We start from the raw sequence: 17,851 nt of genomic DNA on the forward strand, positions 1-17,851 counted from the left end.
AATTTTAAACATTAAATATTCATCGCAAAGAAAAAAATCTTTTTTGTCGGTCTATAGGGGCACTCTTGTTCCGACATGGTATGTGTTTCGCTAGATGCTTTGTCAAAGAAATCCCCTTATTCTTAATAAAAACTGGTCCAGCTCAAAACGTCCACGTTTTAGTGCGGGACATTTTTGCTTTGTTCCATTATGGCTCTAAGTCTTAGGAATGCCCAAGTCCCACCTTGAACACGCCTCCTTGAGATTTGGACGGACTTCTGAGAAAGACGTCCAAAATGTGGTTTTGATTATACCGATTTGGACGTTTCTGTGAGATGGACGTCCAAGTGCCGATTTATGTCACTTTTTGGATGTCCATCTCTTTCAAAAATGAGCCTGTTAGAGACAAACCAACACAATAAAAATGAGAGGTTTTTAAGAGCACCAATAACTGTAACACTGAGTGTATATAACAACATTCTGTCATGGCACGGTAACTGAGGTCTCTTTTTCCTCTCTTTTAAAAGTGTGCTTGATATATTGTTTAACTATGTATGTAACCAAGTGCTCTATTGGTGGTGTTAAGTACAGGGTAATTACCCCGGTTGGATCCTCTGACACTGACCCTACTGTCAGCTGTCCACCATAATTTAAGTGAAAAGGCATCTAACATCATAGTAAACAGAATATTTCCTTTTAAGTCAAATGTTAATTAAAGACCCTGTTAACTTTGTCACTATTATTAGTTTTAAAAATCACATATCTTTTGCTAAACCAGGTAGACTAAATCCGGTGTAACAGCCAAATTCCATAACATTTATTATATAGCCTACAAACTTTCCCCTTGTATTTACAACCCAATAAGAATCCAAAAGGGCTTTTCTCCTATATTATCATGTACTGTGAAACATTTTTAAAAACACAATAGAAATATACTAATAGAATGTAGAAGACCTTTTGATTTTACTTTATATTGTTACCTGGTCCTGCTCCTCTTTTGAAGCTGGACTATTGGTTCCAAAGAAGTAATTTTTATTTAGGTACTTCCTTTTGATTTCTTTGGACATTTCTTCCCTTTTCTTTTTATCCGTGTGTGGCATTCTTCTGAAATGTTCAATTTCCTCCCAGCAGTTTAGATCCATTCTATCAGTAGTACACAAATGTTAAGTACCTTTTATAATACACAGTTAAGTACAACACTGTGCCATTTTCAGTGAAATCCAAACAGATGTATAGATAAAAAAGGAGCTAGTGAGGAGTGTCCCGAGATGATAGTAGTACCATAAAGCATAACACTTTACCAACATATATGGAAGCCTGACATGTAGCCGTAAAGCTGCAGTATCACTGCTAGAGGTTTTTGGAGCCATTTTGGAGACCTGGCAGCCACAAGGCACGAGTGAGTAAGCATCACTCCTACCCCACTAGATATCATGGACCCCATGTAAGCCTAGGGACTGCATCAGAGAGGGAGCTGCCATGTGTCAAACTCATGCCCAAACATGGGGGAACTGGTTGGAGTCTCTTGGGGAGGCCTGGTTGTGATGGTTGTGGAATCTTGGGAGGACTTGATTGTAGTGTCTTGGGGGGGGGGCTTGGTGTGGTGTTTGTGTGGCTTGGTTATGATGTCAGAGAGGGTTGGAGAAGCTGCACTGAGGTGGGGACTAATATCATTGGGATTTACAGCTGCTTCTAGAGTAGGCACTTAGACATACCTCGAAGCAGACGTAAATTCCAACATCCAGGTTTTCCAATGCAGATGTAGATTCCTTATGTGAAATAAGGAATGTATGTCTGTATTGTTGTCCCACTCAGATCATTCACTCTTGCCATCTAGATGTACTCAGCTTCCCCATGTGTCAAAGCCCCCATATTCAGAAATGGCATTTAAATGTCTAGGCATTTCCAGGCATTGTAATGCTGCCATTTAGATGTGGGAATGCTTCTAGAAACCAGTAGAACACCATGGCCCTTACTTTAGAGTTTGTGCAAATTTGCAAGACTCCAGATGTCATTTTAAGGAAACCTCCCAAATCCAAAACTGATATAAAATATCTAACTCAGATTTTCAGAAAATGATCCTATGGAATACTTATTGAAAGTTTCAGCTTTTCTTTCATAAAGGCTTTGGTGAACAATTCAACAAAATTTCAGACATATTTTTGCTTTGAATACTCTACACAGTCATCATCTGATCAACCAGTAGAAAACATAACAAAAGAAGGGTAAGTCATACATGATATGAAATTACTGAACAAGTACTTCATGTTCAAAGGAACATTTTTGGAACTATATCTCCTGTGTGTTAGGTATCCTCCACATGTTTAAGATTTATGTGATTTTCATATAGGTGTTGCTTTCTGAAACTTTGCAAGTACATTAAAACAATTAATTTAAAAACCTCTAATTAACAATAATGCAGCTTCTTGTTTCTTCTAGAGCAGAGCCTGCTATCGCTGGCAGAGGCAGGAAGAGGACCCAACAATCAATCCTCTCAGTCTTGCCTAGCAAAATTTTTGTTTGTGCACCTCTTTTAGCCAGCCTGTGATAAGATGCCCATATGTTTTTAATGCAATGATCTATCACAATATAAATGTTATTGCAAAAAAACACAATGCTATTTTAAAACATAGAGGGGCCCTTTTACAAAACGGCAGTAAGCCCAATGTGGAAAAAGCAGTTAACTTAGTGGGGTTTAAAAAAGGTTTGGATAGCTTCCTAAAAGAAAAGTCCATAAGCCATTAAGATGGACTTGAGGAAAATCCATTGCTTATTTCTAGGATAAACAGCATAAAATGTATTGTATTGAATGAGGATCTTGACAGGTACTTGTGACCTGGATTGGCCACTGTTGGAAACAGGATTCTGGGCTTGAAGGACCTTCAGTCTGTCCCAGTACGGCAACGGTTATGTACTTATGAGCATGTGCAAAAGCTGAGGTCAAACCCTTCCCTCCTGTTTCTCCTCTCCCAACAACCATACCTCCTTCTGCTTCCCCCAACATTGCAATCCCTTCCAATCTTCCCACCACATGGCAAACTCTTCTGATTCCGCTCCACATGGCAAATGCTTCTGATCCCTCCCCCCACACAAGGACCCCCTTTCTGTCCTCTGATAACACCATCAGCTCTTACTAGGGCTCCTTGGTGTCTAATGTGGAGCATAAGCAAGTCCCAGTCATTCCTGCTCCGTCAAAGTCCCTGGTTCAAAATGGCACCTGCTGCCCCTAGTGCTGGTTTTATATGGCAGCCTGACCTCTGGTGGTAATACCACAAAACTAGCACTAGGGATCATGGGTTCTAATTTTAAACCCAGGATGCTGAAGGAGAAGGCGTGACTGGGGCTTATACCTGATCCCTACTACACATTAGGTGTGATTGGAGGGGGGGAGGAGTCCTTGTCGGGGAGGGATCAGAAGGATTTGGCAGGTGTGTGTGTGTGGGGGGGGGGGCAGAATCAGATAATGGTTTGGTACTGTTCTGGGTGGGTGTTGGGGAATGAGGACATAGGTGGTGCTAGGACCAGCAATTTCAAAAAGCTGGTCTCATATCTAAGTGGAGTAGGGCTTCAAGATTTTTTTCTGATGTGCAGTGGTTTGAAATCACTGCTCCTGCTCAGTCTTAAATGTGAAATCCCGCACCTATTTTACAAGAGGCTCTACATTTGAACATAAGAACATTTTGCCATACCGGGTCAGACCAAGGGTTCATCTAGCCCAACATCCTGTCTGTAAAAGCAGCTAGTCCAGGTTACAAGTACCTAGTAGAATCCTGACAAGTAGCAAGATTTCATGCTACTTAACCTTGGGGATAAGCAGTGGCTTTCTCAGGTCTACCATAACAGTTTATGGACTTTTTCTCCAGGAATTTGTCCAAACCTTTTTTTAAACCCAGCAACATTAACTGTTTTTACCACTTGCTCCAGAGCTTAACTATACATTGAGGGATAAAATATTTTATCCTATTTGTTTTAAATGTGACTTCACTGAGTGCCCCCTAGTCTTTCTACTTTTTGAAAGAGTAAACAATCGATTCACATTTACCTGTTCCACTCCATTAAGGATTTTATAGACCTCTATCACATCTCCCTTCAGCACTCTCTTCTCCAAGCTGAAGAGCCCTAACTTCTTTAGCCTTTCCTCAAATAAAAAAGATCCTTAGGAGATAAAGTTAAAATTTGAGGGAGGTTCCAGAACCATAGATTCAAATGTCTAGAGAGATTCTCAAGCTACTTATGGTACAACCATTTGAGTCTGTATTATAGCTCCTGCAATGCTTTAACTTGATTGGCATTATTAATAAGGACTTCCAGCTTTGGTACTCAAGGGTGTGTATTTCCTGTAAAATTTGTATAGACGCTTTCACAAAGGAAGACCAAACCTGGTGGAGGGACTACAGAGCTGTCCATATTGAGTCCAGAGTTATCTCTAATGGTCTAACTAAGGGATGGATCTTTTGTAGCACATCTTCCTCAAGGTAGGGATCCAACAAACTTTCAAAACCATCTTGGTCTCCTGTCTCACCAGATGTCTGCTGAAAGTCTTCTCCTCTCCGCAGGCTTGAATATGAATTTTCTTTCCTTCTGTGACATCTCTTATTTTTCTGGGTAATAACACTTTTCTCTTGTTGTGTTTTAGTCTTGATCATCCAAAGCAAGTGTCTTGGTTAGATCATGTGTTACTTAGTTTCCAGGTGAAATCAAAATAAACTGAGGTACATGGTGTTCATCAAAAGTTTTTTTTCATCATGTAGCCATTCTGAATTCTCTGAACTCAAGACAATATTGACTGAAAAAATGGCTGATACAGTGACACAAATCTGAGTCTATTGTATTAGTCTATCAATGGAATAGTAGATTCTCTGAATGAGTTTGCTCCTCTACAAACATAGAAACTGGTTAGATCTACTTATGTTCCTTGGTTCACAGAGGATTTTAAAATTCTGTAGCATACTTTGAGGCAAGCTGAAAGAGCTTGGCGAAGTTGTTCCTGTAGACCTGTACTGGAATGCTATAATTTGCAATTGGCAATCTTATAATACAAGACAAATTGATGCTCAAAAGACCTATTTTAATAAAATGTTGAAAAAGCACCATCTGTTTCCAAGGAATTGTTTGTTATAGTTTGTAAGCGTACTGCCGGTCCTGATTAATCTAAGTCAGTATGTAATGCTTTGTCACCATGTAAATTTGCAAATGGTTTTCAACTGAAGGTTCAGAATCTAGCACAACCATTCAATAATGTCCCTTTCCTTGAGAAACTTTTTATCCATCAGATGGATTAGAGTTATGGTCAGATTATTTCTGTTTCTTCTGAACAACTAGAAAAAATTATGGTGGGAATTCATAATTCCTTTTGTTGTTTAGATTCACTCCATCTTTTTGTTATTAAAATGCTGGAGTGTTTTCCTTAATTTTCATACTCTAATGGTTAACATATCTCTGGGCAAAGGGGTTATGCCTTTGACTCTCAAAATAGCAGAGGTTAGCCTCTTGATTAAACAAGGAAAATTAGATCCCACAGTCACTGACAATTATCGTCCTATATCTTCATTGCCATTTATTGATAAGTTGATTGATAGAGTTGTTTTTATACAGTTAGACGGGTTTCTTCAAAAACATAATGTTCTATATCAGCACCAATTCAATTTCAGAGAACACCAAGATAACAGAAACATTATTCTGCGGCACGACTTGTTTTCCACCAGAATCGTTATACCCATACTAGCCCGCTCCTCAAGTCACTTCACTGGCTCCCTGTCCGCTTCCACATTCAGTTTAAACTTCTCATACTGACCTTTAAATGCATCCACTCTGCAGCCGCCCATTACCTCTCCGCTCTCATCTCTCCCTACATTCCTCCCCGTGAACTCTGCTCGCTTGACAAATCTCTCTTGTCGTCCTCCTTCTCCTCCACTGCTAACTCCAGGCTTCGCTCCTTTTCTCTCATGGCACCTTATGCCTGGAATAGACTTCCTGGACCTATACGTCTAGCTCCATCTCTACCTGTTTTCAAATCTATGCTGAAAACCCACCTTGTCACTGCTGCTTTTAGCTCCTAGCCACAATTGCCCTACCCTTGTCCCTTCCTCCCTTCTCACCCATTACTTCCCTCACCTGTAACTGTCTTGTTTGTCTGTATTACTTAGATTGTAAGCTCTTTTGAGCAGGGACTGTCTCTTTGTGTCAGGTGTTCAGCGCTGCGTGCGTCTGGTAGTGCTATACAAATGCTAATAATAATAATTATTATTTCTCTCTCTTCTTGATGGTGTCAAAGATGGGTTTGATAAAAGTAATAGTTTTCTTTAGGTAACACTGGACATCTCAGCAGCATTTGACACCATCATCATGAGATTTTGATTAATCGTTTACAGGCTATTGGTATAGGAGGGAATGTGCTATTATGGTTTCAATTCTATCTCAGGGATAGAGCATTTTGTGTTTTTGATAGTGTTACTAAATCTGATATTCTGTCGTGCACTATGGGAGTCTCGCAAGGCTCCTGTCTCTCAGAAGTACTTTTCAACATTTTGCTTCTCTCCCTTTGTCACCTTCTTTGTTGTTTTGGATTACAATATAAAATCTATGCTAATGACATACAATTTTTTATATCTGTGGATAAGTCATTCAATGACAGTTTTGCAATGCTGCACCTACAGTGGGGGAAATAAGTATTTGATCCCTTGCTGATTTTGTAAGTTTGCCCACTGACAAAGACATGAGCAGCCCATAATTGAAGGGTAGGTTATTGGTAACAGTGAGAGATAGCACATCACAAATTAAATCCGGAAAATCACATTGTGGAAAGTATATGAATTTATTTGCATTCTGCAGAGGGAAATAAGTATTTGATCCCCCACCAACCAGTAAGAGATCTGGCCCCTACAGACCAGGTAGATGCTCCAAATCAACTCGTTACCTGCATGACAGACAGCTGTCGGCAATGGTCACCTGTATGAAAGACACCTGTCCACAGACTCAGTGAATCAGTCAGACTCTAACCTCTACAAAATGGCCAAGAGCAAGGAGCTGTCTAAGGATGTCAGGGACAAGATCATACACCTGCACAAGGCTGGAATGGGCTACAAAACCATCAGTAAGACGCTGGGCGAGAAGGAGACAACTGTTGGTGCCATAGTAAGAAAATGGAAGAAGTACAAAATGACTGTCAATCGACAAAGATCTGGGGCTCCACGCAAAATCTCACCTCGTGGGGTATCCTTGATCATGAGGAAGGTTAGAAATCAGCCTACAACTACAAGGGGGGAACTTGTCAATGATCTCAAGGCAGCTGGGACCACTGTCACCACGAAAACCATTGGTAACACATTACGACATAACGGATTGCAATCCTGCAGTGCCCGCAAGGTCCCCCTGCTCCGGAAGGCACATGTGACGGCCCGTCTGAAGTTTGCCAGTGAACACCTGGATGATGCCGAGAGTGATTGGGAGAAGGTGCTGTGGTCAGATGAGACAAAAATTGAGCTCTTTGGCATGAACTCAACTCGCCGTGTTTGGAGGAAGAGAAATGCTGCCTATGACCCAAAGAACACCGTCCCCACTGTCAAGCATGGAGGTGGAAATGTTATGTTTTGGGGGTGTTTCTCTGCTAAGGGCACAGGACTACTTCACCGCATCAATGGGAGAATGGATGGGGCCATGTACCGTACAATTCTGAGTGACAACCTCCTTCCCTCCGCCAGGGCCTTAAAAATGGGTCGTGGCTGGGTCTTCCAGCACGACAATGACCCAAAACATACAGCCAAGGCAACAAAGGAGTGGCTCAGGAAGAAGCACATTAGGGTCATGGAGTGGCCTAGCCAGTCACCAGACCTTAATCCCATTGAAAACTTATGGAGGGAGCTGAAGCTGCGAGTTGCCAAGCGACAGCCCAGAACTCTTAATGATTTAGAGATGATCTGCAAAGAGGAGTGGACCAAAATTCCTCCTGACATGTGTGCAAACCTCATCATCAACTACAGAAGACGTCTGACCGCTGTGCTTGCCAACAAGGGTTTTGCCACCAAGTATTAGGTCTTGTTTGCCAGAGGGATTAAATACTTATTTCCCTCTGCAGAATGCAAATAAATTCATATACTTTCCACAATGTGATTTTCCGGATTTAATTTGTGATGTGCTATCTCTCACTGTTACCAATAACCTACCCTTCAATTATGGGCTGCTCGTGTCTTTGTCAGTGGGCAAACTTACAAAATCAGCAAGGGATCAAATACTTATTTCCCCCACTGTATATCTTTCTGGTATTAACAATTTGATAGAGGGGAAATTTGTTGAAATTAAATATTTCTAAGACAAATTCTGTTGCTTTTAGGTTCTTTAACTGATACTGTTCCTGATAAATTTGCGATGAATGATATGGTTATTCCTGTACAGAATGAAATAAGAAATCCTGGGGTTCAATTGGATTCTTCCAGGTTCTTAATATCATTCTGAAGATTTTTCTCAAATTGAGAATAGCATCTAAAATTACTCTGCCTGCAATCAGTCTGCCACCAGATCTTCCTTCAGCAACACATAGGGCATTCTGCACAGGTCATCTGGCATATCTTTCTAATGTTTTGTTTCCACAAGTTCCATCCTAGGCCCTTAAATTTCAGAGTGAGAATCTCTTAACCTTCCCTTCTTCATCTCAGACACATCTTGAAAGTATACATCAGTCTGCTTTCTGAAGGTAATTTTATAGCAGGTTGCCTATATGTTTGAAGGCCATGTAGGTGCCTATTTTAGGTTAGGGATCTATGTGCCTTTATAAAATATGAGAGGTAAACCAGCAGAATTTGTGGCTAGATTGAAGCTGCAGATATTTATGCCTGCTCAGAAGCAGGCATAAATGTTCTCATATAAAGTATGTGCAAACAGAACATATTTTATTTAATACACATGTAAATTGTGCCTCTGCCTGCACTCCACCCAAATTCCTTCTCTGAACATGCCTCCTAAGTCATGTACAAGTATGTGCTTAATTGCATGGCATGTACTTGTACATATGAGATAATTTTATGTTACCTTTTACACACATACTAGTGCATACATATACAAAAAATCCTAAATTAAACTACCTCCTTTTTGTCCTGGCTCCACTGCTGTGGAATTCCATCCCACATTACTTCACACTGAAATTTAATTTTCTAAATTTAAGGCTGGACTAAAAGCTTACTCTTTTCCCCAGACCAGCTACAGTATCTTCTTCTCTTTTGCTAGTATTTTTCTAGCATGGCGCAAGTTGAAAGTTTTTTCTATCAAACTTTCTTGGAAATATCAAATGAATCCTTATATATCAAAAGTTGCTTTATCTATGAAAACAAAATTATTTACCTGTAGCAGGTAATCTCCAAGGACAGCAGACTAATTATTCTTACATGTGGGTGACATCACCAATGGAGCCTGGTGTGGAAACGCTGCCCAGAATACTTTCCCTTTAAGGCAGCACTCCCACCACGCATGCACAGATGCCTTCCTGCTCGTGAGCACAGGACCAGCAGTACAATAATATACAGTAGTACCTCGGTTTTCGTTGACTTTGGTTATTGTTGGTTTCGGGTTTCATCGATATTTTCTGCGAAAAATTTGTCTTGGATTTCGTTGGTGTGCCCACATGACCTCGCTGCTAATTTTGCGAAAACAAAGGACGACCCACGTGTTCTCCTGCTCAGTGTAGCGTTGTTTCTCGTTGTGTGAGCATCACCCTGTGCATCTAGCCAAACAATTTCATTGCTTTCCAGTGTTGATTCATATGGAAATAATTGCCTCGGTTTTCGTCAGTTTCAGATTTTCGCCGATTGTTTTCAGACGGATTTTTGATGAAAACCAAGGTATCACTGTACCTAAAATGAGGAGGTGGAGAGGTATGTGAGAATAATTGGCCTGCTGTCCTCAGAGAATACCTACTACAAGTAAGTACATAAGTACATAAGTAATGCCATACTGGGAAAAGACCAAGGGTCCATCGAGCCCAGCATCCTGTCCACGACAGCAGCCAATCCAGGCCAAGGGCACCTGGCAAGCTTCCCAAACGTACAAACATTCTGTACATGTTATTCCTGGAATTTTGGAGTTTTCCAAGTCCGTTTAGTAGCGGTTTATGGACTTGTCCTTTAGGAAACCGTCCAACCCCTTTTTAAACTCTGCTAAGCTAACCGCCTTCACCACTTTCTCCGGCAACGAATTCCAGAGTTTAATTACAAGTTGGGTGAAGAAAAATTTTCTCCGATTTGTTTTAAATTTACTACACTGTAGTTTCATCGCATGCCCCCTAGTCCTAGTATTTTTGGAAAGCGTGAACAGACGCTTCACATCCACCTGTTCCACTCCACTCATTATTTTATATACCTCTATCATGTCTCCCCTCAGCCATCTCTTCTCCAAGCTGTATAGCCCTAGCCTCCTTAGTCTTTCTTCGTAGGGAAGTTGTCCCATCCCCGCTATCATTTTAGTCGCCCTTCGCTGCACCTTTTCCAATTCTACTATATCTTTCTTGAGATGCGGCGACCAGAATTGAACACAATACTCAAGGTGCGGTCGCACCATGGAGCGATACAACGGCATTATAACATCCTCACACCTGTTTTCCATACCTTTCCTGATAATACCCAACATTCTATTCGCTTTCTTAGCCGCAGCAGCACACTGAGCAGAAGGTTTCAGTGTGTTATCGACGACGACACCCAGATCCCTTTCTTGGTCCATAACTCCTAACGTGGAACCTTGCATGATGTAGCTATAATTCGGGTTCTTTTTTCCCACATGCATCACCTTGCACTTGCTCACATTAAACATCATCTGCCATTTAGCCGCCCAGTCTCCCAGTCTCGTAAGGTCCTCTTGTAATTTTTCACAATCCTGTCGCGATTTAACGACTTTGAATAACTTTGTGTCATCAGCAAATTTAATTACCTCGCTAGTTACTCCCATCTCTAAATCATTTATAAATATATTAAAAAGCAGCGGTCCTAGCACGGACCCCTGAGGAACCCCACTAACTACCCTTCTCCATTGGGAATACTGCCCATTTAACCCCACTCTCTGTTTCCTATCCTTCAACCAGTTTTTAATCCACAATAGGACATTTCCTCCTATCCCATGACCCTCCAATTTCCTCAGAGGACAAGCATGCCATATTGATCTCACCTATGGGAATCCCTAGCTACCAGGCTCACAAAAAAAAACAACAATATGACAATAGGGACTCACAAATGCAAGGCTGTGTAAATCAATTAACTTGAAACCATATATATACTGGTTGTGAGAGAGAGTGCACCCTGGAACAGAATAAAACAGGCCTAGGAGGGTGGGCTTGGATTTTAGACCCCAAACAAATTCTGCAGGACTGTCTGACCAAACCAGCTGTCATGTCAAGTATTTTGCTCAAGACAATAGTGGGATGAAAATGTGTGGACTGAAGACCACAATGCAGCCCTGCAAATCTCTTCAATGGAAGCTGATCTCAAGTGAGCTACCGATGCAGAGATAGCTCTGACATTGTGAGCCTTGACATGGTCTGGGAGTGACATGTACAGTGGAGGACATGTGGCCCAACAACAACATCTGCTGAACCATGGACATGCTGGCTGCTGCGAACCTGAACGGCAATGGCAACAAGGGTGTCTGCCCGTGACTGAGGGAGAAAGGCTCGTGCTTGAACAATGTCTAGCAGGACTCATATGAACTGCAATTGCTGAACAGGTGATAGATGGGATGGGGTAGTTGATAACGAACCCTACTGGCTCCAGCACCTGAATAGTTCTCCACACAGACTCCTGAGTATCCTCCTTTGATGTGCTCTTCATCAACTAATCATCCAGGTAGGGAAACACATAGAGGCATATTTTCAAAGCACTTTGGGAGGCTAAGTTCCATAGGTTTCTATGGAACTTTGGGAGGCTAAGTGCTTTGAAAATGAGCCTCATGGACTCCCAGTCTGTGAAGCGATGCTGTGACTACTGCAAGGCACTCTGTGAACACCCTGAGGGCTGACATAAGGCCAAATGGAAGAATGTGGTACTGGAAGTGTTATGCTCCCACCCAGAATGCCCAGCGGATGGTTTGTGATGCTATGCAGGCTTGTTTTTTCAAGTTTGGAGTTTTCTGATTCACTTGGTTTATATTTATCACAAGTTGTGAAGCATTTTGATCAAGCTTCAGCAACCCCTGAGGAAGGCATTGTGCCGAAACACGGCCATGTAGGGTCACTTGCCAGCTTATAATCGAAAGAGAAAAACGCCTATATTTTGACCCAAATCGGGAGATGGGCGTTTTTCTCACAAAGGCGCCCAAATCGGTATAATCGAAAGCCGATTTTGGGCGTTTCCAACTGCACTCCGTCGCGGAAACGAATAAAGTTGATGGGGGCATGTCGAAGGTGCGACTGGGGCGTGGTTATCAGTCGAGGAGAGATGGGCGTCTGTAGCTGATAATCGAAAAAAAAGGCGTTTTTACCGCGATTTTGGGTCACTTTTTTGGACCCTTTTTTTCACGAACAAGTCCCAAAAAAGTGCCCCAACTGCCCAGATGACCACTGGAGGGAATCGGGGATGACGTCCCCGGACTCCCCCAGTGGTCACTAACCCCCTCCCACCCAAAAAAACCCCACTTTAAAAACTTTTTCCCAGCCTCAAATGCCGTACCCACCTCCATGACAGCAGAATGTGTTCGATCCTCTCACAGCCTTTCCCGGGTCAGATGTGGCTCTCGGGTGCAGTACAGGGTCACATCAGCATTGCATTGTGGTGGGTGTAGGGTATTGGGCTCCGTGATTTCATTAGCTTGTGTTACAGTCTCACGATGTTGGTATTTGGTAGGCTCTTCTCCCATGGTGCTTTTCCCCCTGCCTACTGGGTCAGAGTGTGCCCTGTTGTGTTTCCTGTTGTAGCCCATGCGGTAGTGGCCACTTTTGTAAGCCAGTTTTAGTTCTCTTTCCTGTGTTAGCCATGTTAGACAACTTAGTTCTTACCTTGAATGTGGCTGAAAGAGGGCATTGTACAGCATTCTGCCAGCTCTGACCTACTGCTAATCTCAGTACCAGGGAGACTCGTTGCCAGTGGGGCACAACCTCTGCAGTTAACTGTGAGTAAACGTGCTTATTCCAATAAAGGACGTTTTCGGAGAGATTAGTCTTCAGGTGTCAACTGGTGTGCCAATGTTATACAGCAGCAACAAGTCCTAGAGGCCTGCGTGTATGCAGGTCCCTGGAGCACTTTTAGTGGGTACCGCAGTGCACTTCAGCCAGGTGGCCCCAGGCCCATCCCCCCTACCTGTAACACTTGTGCTGGTAAATCGGAGGCCTCCAAAACCCACTGTACCCACATGTAGGTGCCCCCTTCACCCCTAAGAGCTATGGTAGTGTTGTACATTTGTGGGTAGTGGGTTTTGGGGGAGGGGGTTGGGAGCTCAGCACCCATGGTAAGGGAGCTATGCATGTGGCAGCTTTTTCTGAAGTCCACCGCACTGACCTAGGATGCCCAGTTGGTGTCCTGGCATATCAGGGGGGCCAGTGTACTACCAATCCTGGCCCCTCCCATGACCAAATGGCTCGGATTAGGACGTTTTTGAGCTGGGTGTTTTTAGTTTCCATTATCGCTAAAAAAAAAACGCGCAGCTCAAAAACGTCCATTTTTCCGAAAATATGGTTCGGCCCGCCCCTTCACAGACCTGTTCTCAGAGATAAAAGCCCATGGAGATAGGCGTTTGCGTTCGTTTATGCCCCTCTTGGTTTATCTTTTCACTGCTTTGTGGCTTACTGCTTGTGAATTTTGGAAAATAAACTATTTTTAGAAGTTTGAACTTCAGCTTTTGCCTGTGTCTCTTTGGAACATTTTTCCATTTGTTTTGGTGTTTTTGATTTTCTGTGGAAGCTGTGTGGACCCTCTGTTTTACCTGGACTAGTATCTGTAGAACCTCCCAGTTGAAGGTTACAAGGGAACACCTTTCTTGGAAAAAACTCAGCCTCTTTTCTACCAGAAGGTCATCCAGGATGGTTACTTTGATGGCAGCTATGCTCTTTCAGTCAAAAACTCATCCCCTGCCCTGGGGAGCTGGTTGGGTCTTTCGCACATGCAGACTAGAATGAGCATGCTGGGGCTGAACAGGATGAGCGGGACAAGAAAGAGTGTACCTATGCCTTGGATAGTAATAAAGACCTCTCTTTGACTTGCCAGAAAACCTCCTAGAGGAGGAGGGCGCATAAGGTGCCCACCAGGAGAGGGTATCAATGGTACCAGTATGCTTTTTGAACAGGTCAGTGACCTCTTCAATCTTTCCCCCCAAAAGGTTGTCCCCACGGCAAGTAGCATCCACCAACCTCTGCTGAACCACCAAGTCCAAGTCAGAAACACGCAGCCATGAAAGTGTGCGTATTGCTATACTCTGAGCAGAGATCCTAGGTCAAAGGTGTCAAAAGCACCCCTGGCCAGAAATTTACAACAGGTCTTCTGTTTTTGGTCAACTTTTTTTTTTTGTTACATTTGTACCCCGCACTTTCCCACTCATGGCAGGCTCAATGCGGCTTACATGGGGCAATGGAGGGTTAAGTGACTTGCCCAGAGTCACAAGGAGCTGCCTGTGCCTGAAGTGGGAATCGAACTCAGTACCTCAGTTCCCCAGGACCAAAGTCCTCCACCCTAACCACTAAGCCACTCCTCCACTTGTGAAGTGACTCAGCCTGCTACTGTAGGAGAGTGTCCACCAAATCAAACATACTGCGCACCAAGGACCGCAAGTAAAGGCTCATGTAGAACTGGTATGATGATTGTATACATGAGATGATTAACAACGTCTGGTACATCTTATGCCCACATGAATCCAGAGTCCAGGCTGCCTAGGGGAGTCAAGGCAAAGTCCCTGGAGCTCCTGGCTCACTTGAGTGCAGATTCAACCACCAAGGAGTGATAAGGCAACTGTGGTCTATCAAATCCAGGTGTACTTTGAATCTGATACATGGTGTCAATTTTTTGGCCATAACCAGGACAGATAGACGGGACTCCCAATTCTTCACCTGAACATCATGTAGGATCTTGTGAAGAGGGACAGTCACAGCCTCTCTAGGAGGAGAGTCGTAGTCCAGAACTTTGAACATCTCAGCCCTGGGCTCATCCTTCATGTCTAACTTAATAGGAAGGGCAGTCACCATCTTCTTAACAAAAGCAGGGAAGGAGCAACTCTCAGGTGGAGATTTACGTCACTCCTCAGGAGGAGATAGGTCTGTTGGAATTCCATAGGACTCCTCCTCTGAGAAGTACTTTGGATCATCATCAGATTCCCATGAATAGTCCAAATCGGAATCAGCAAAAGACTCCACATGGGAGAGCTGAGTCCACACCTGTCCCAGATGAGAGGGAACTATGTCGATGCCTGGAATGGCGCCTAGATGCAGGTTGTCCCTTAGACTCTGGCAATGCTTCCTCTACAGATGTTGAGGGGGTTCTCCCATGGGCAGGTGTCGACGCCGATGCCCCATGTGGGGCTAAGGGCCCTGTAAGGCAGGCTGAGGTAGAGTCATGACTGGCACAAGTGCTCCTGCTGCCGATGACTCTGCACCTGAAGAAGCCCTGTCAAGTGCTCTTGGAGCATGGCCCAGATCCATTCATCGAAGGCCAACATCAGTAAAGAATGGGGTGCAGGTTCGGAGAAAGCCTGCAGAGTTGTCAATGCCATGATGGAAACTATGACCCGGCTACCTGGAGAACGGTGTGAAGACAAAGGAGGAGTTGCACTCCTTTCAGCGCTGATGCTTCTCAGGACCAAAGTCTTTGATACAGATGTCTCAGAGCTTCCAGCACTATGCATCAAGGGGAATCAATCTTTGCGCTTTTTGGCCTTCGCCTGATGCCGAGCATCGATGTCCCTTGGTGCCAATGAGGATGATATCGAATCCACACATCTCCTGGGTGTTGGGTTCAATGCTGACCGGTCCCGGGAACCCTGCACAGTGGCCAGCACCAAGGCTGGTGGATACCCATTGGATGCGCACCCACTCCAGTGTCAGACACAGGTCTGGTAGCCATGAGGACTTATGTCTCCAATGCCGGTGCAGACACTGAGGCTGACACCAATGCCAATGTTGACGATTCAGACCTGGTTCCAAAAGAGACTTTTGAGCCTTTCTGGATTTCTGAGTTCTTTTCTGCATAAACAAAGAACACAGTTTACATGGTTTGGTCCTGCTGGATATACCAGGAATGGGTATCAGCCCCAGAGATGGTCCTATTGCACCAGGTACATCACTTAAAGCTACTGGGAACCTTCAATGGCATGGAAGAGAAAATGGTTGAAGCAAAATCAAATGGCTAAATGGTGAGGAAAAAAGGGGCACGCACACCTGAAAAAAAGGTCAATGCTACCTGGCTGGTGCTCAGGAAATTATATTATCCTAAATTGATAGGGATTCCCCATCCTGATCTAAAAATATTGCTTTGGACAGCTAAAAAAATTAACTTTACCACATGCCTTAGATGCCCCAACACTGGCCATGGAACCTAATGCTCAAGATCTTACAGATTATTTTTCAAATAAGGTTAAAATAAAACAAAATAATATAACCTGAGATTTGACCTCTTTAGATAAAACTTATTATGGGCCAGTTGTTTCTAGTTGTGACACCCTGGCTGATCAGATATGATTTACTTTTGAGATTCAACTTTTGTTACATAAACTTTCCCAATCACATTGTGTTCTGGATAGCTGCCCATCTTTTCTGCTAAGCAACTCCCCCCCCCACCCTTGGAAATACTACTGTAGATTGTCATGCTAATGAATGAAATATTATAACATGGTTATCTTCCTGCTAGTATGAGTTTGATAGCATTGACACCTATTCCTAAATCAGATGGCCTGGATTTATCACAAGCTTTCAACTCTAGACCAATTGCAAATATCCCTTTTATCACAAAACTAGTTGAGACTTATAGATTGCCAGTTGGCCAAATATTTGGAAGACCATGTTTACTTACATTCTTCTCAATTTGGATTTAGAATTCAACATAGTACTTCTAATTTTAATTTTAGTTACAGAGATTTAAAAAATATTAAGTCAAAGCAGACAGATGGTGTTTCTTTAATTTGATATCTCAGCGGCATTCAGTACAATAGATCATAGTTTATTACTTGAAAGACTCAGTGAGTTTGGAATCTCATGGTTGATCTTTGATTGGTTTAATGATTTTTTTGGTTAATCATAGTTACTATGTTCTAAAAAATGGGGTCTCCTCTTTCCCCATTACTTTTTAATGTGTTTATGGGTTCTTTGGGCTCTAAATTGCTAGATATAGGCAAGCACCTTTACTCTTATGCTGATAATTAGTAGTTAGAAGTAGGAAGTTGATACACTCTTTAGTAGACAGTACAGCTTTGACAGAAGAGGATTATGAATTGATCAAATGTCTATAAGTCTTTTAATTCAAGATTTGATAAGTGATACACAGGTGGGCTTAATTTTCATTGTAGAAACATGACTATCAAAGTTTTAACTCTCCATATCTTTTAGAAGTTTGTCCTTAAGTTATTGCATTGTCTGAGATAAGAAAGGGTGGATTGGCTATAATGTATAAGAATTAGTAAGTTAGAAAGTTTAAAAGAACCTGGCTTGGAAGGAATGGTCTGCCTACTCTTAGATACAACAAGAAAAGATAAGTTAGGAATAATATTAATTTATAGACCTCCAGGGAGGTGGTGTTTAATTAGCGATAAACTTTTTATATTATTGCTCACTATGCTATAGTTTTTAAAAGTTTGATCATTTTAGGAAATTTGAATGTTCATTTAGAGAATCAAAGTGACTCAGGTACTTGACAATTTATAGATTTTTTTGAGTCAGCTAGATGTAAGGTTGGATAATAAGACTATGCATAAAGAGGGTCATACA

At 42.6% G+C, this 17,851-nt stretch overlaps 1 protein-coding gene across 1 annotated transcript in view; it reads right to left on the bottom strand.

The window, feature by feature from the left end:
- The window catches only part of RGS22 (regulator of G protein signaling 22), a 399,161-nt gene that overhangs the window by 59,791 nt on the left and 321,519 nt on the right, over nucleotides 1-17,851 (bottom strand). The window contains exon 18 of the mRNA XM_030217260.1: nucleotides 960-1,122. Within this exon, the coding sequence (XP_030073120.1) occupies nucleotides 960-1,122 (163 nt within the window). The remainder of the gene's footprint in view (nucleotides 1-959; nucleotides 1,123-17,851) is intronic.

Source organism: Microcaecilia unicolor, chromosome 1 (genome assembly GCF_901765095.1).
Source record: "Microcaecilia unicolor chromosome 1, aMicUni1.1, whole genome shotgun sequence".
Classification (NCBI taxonomy): domain Eukaryota; kingdom Metazoa; phylum Chordata; class Amphibia; order Gymnophiona; family Siphonopidae; genus Microcaecilia; species Microcaecilia unicolor.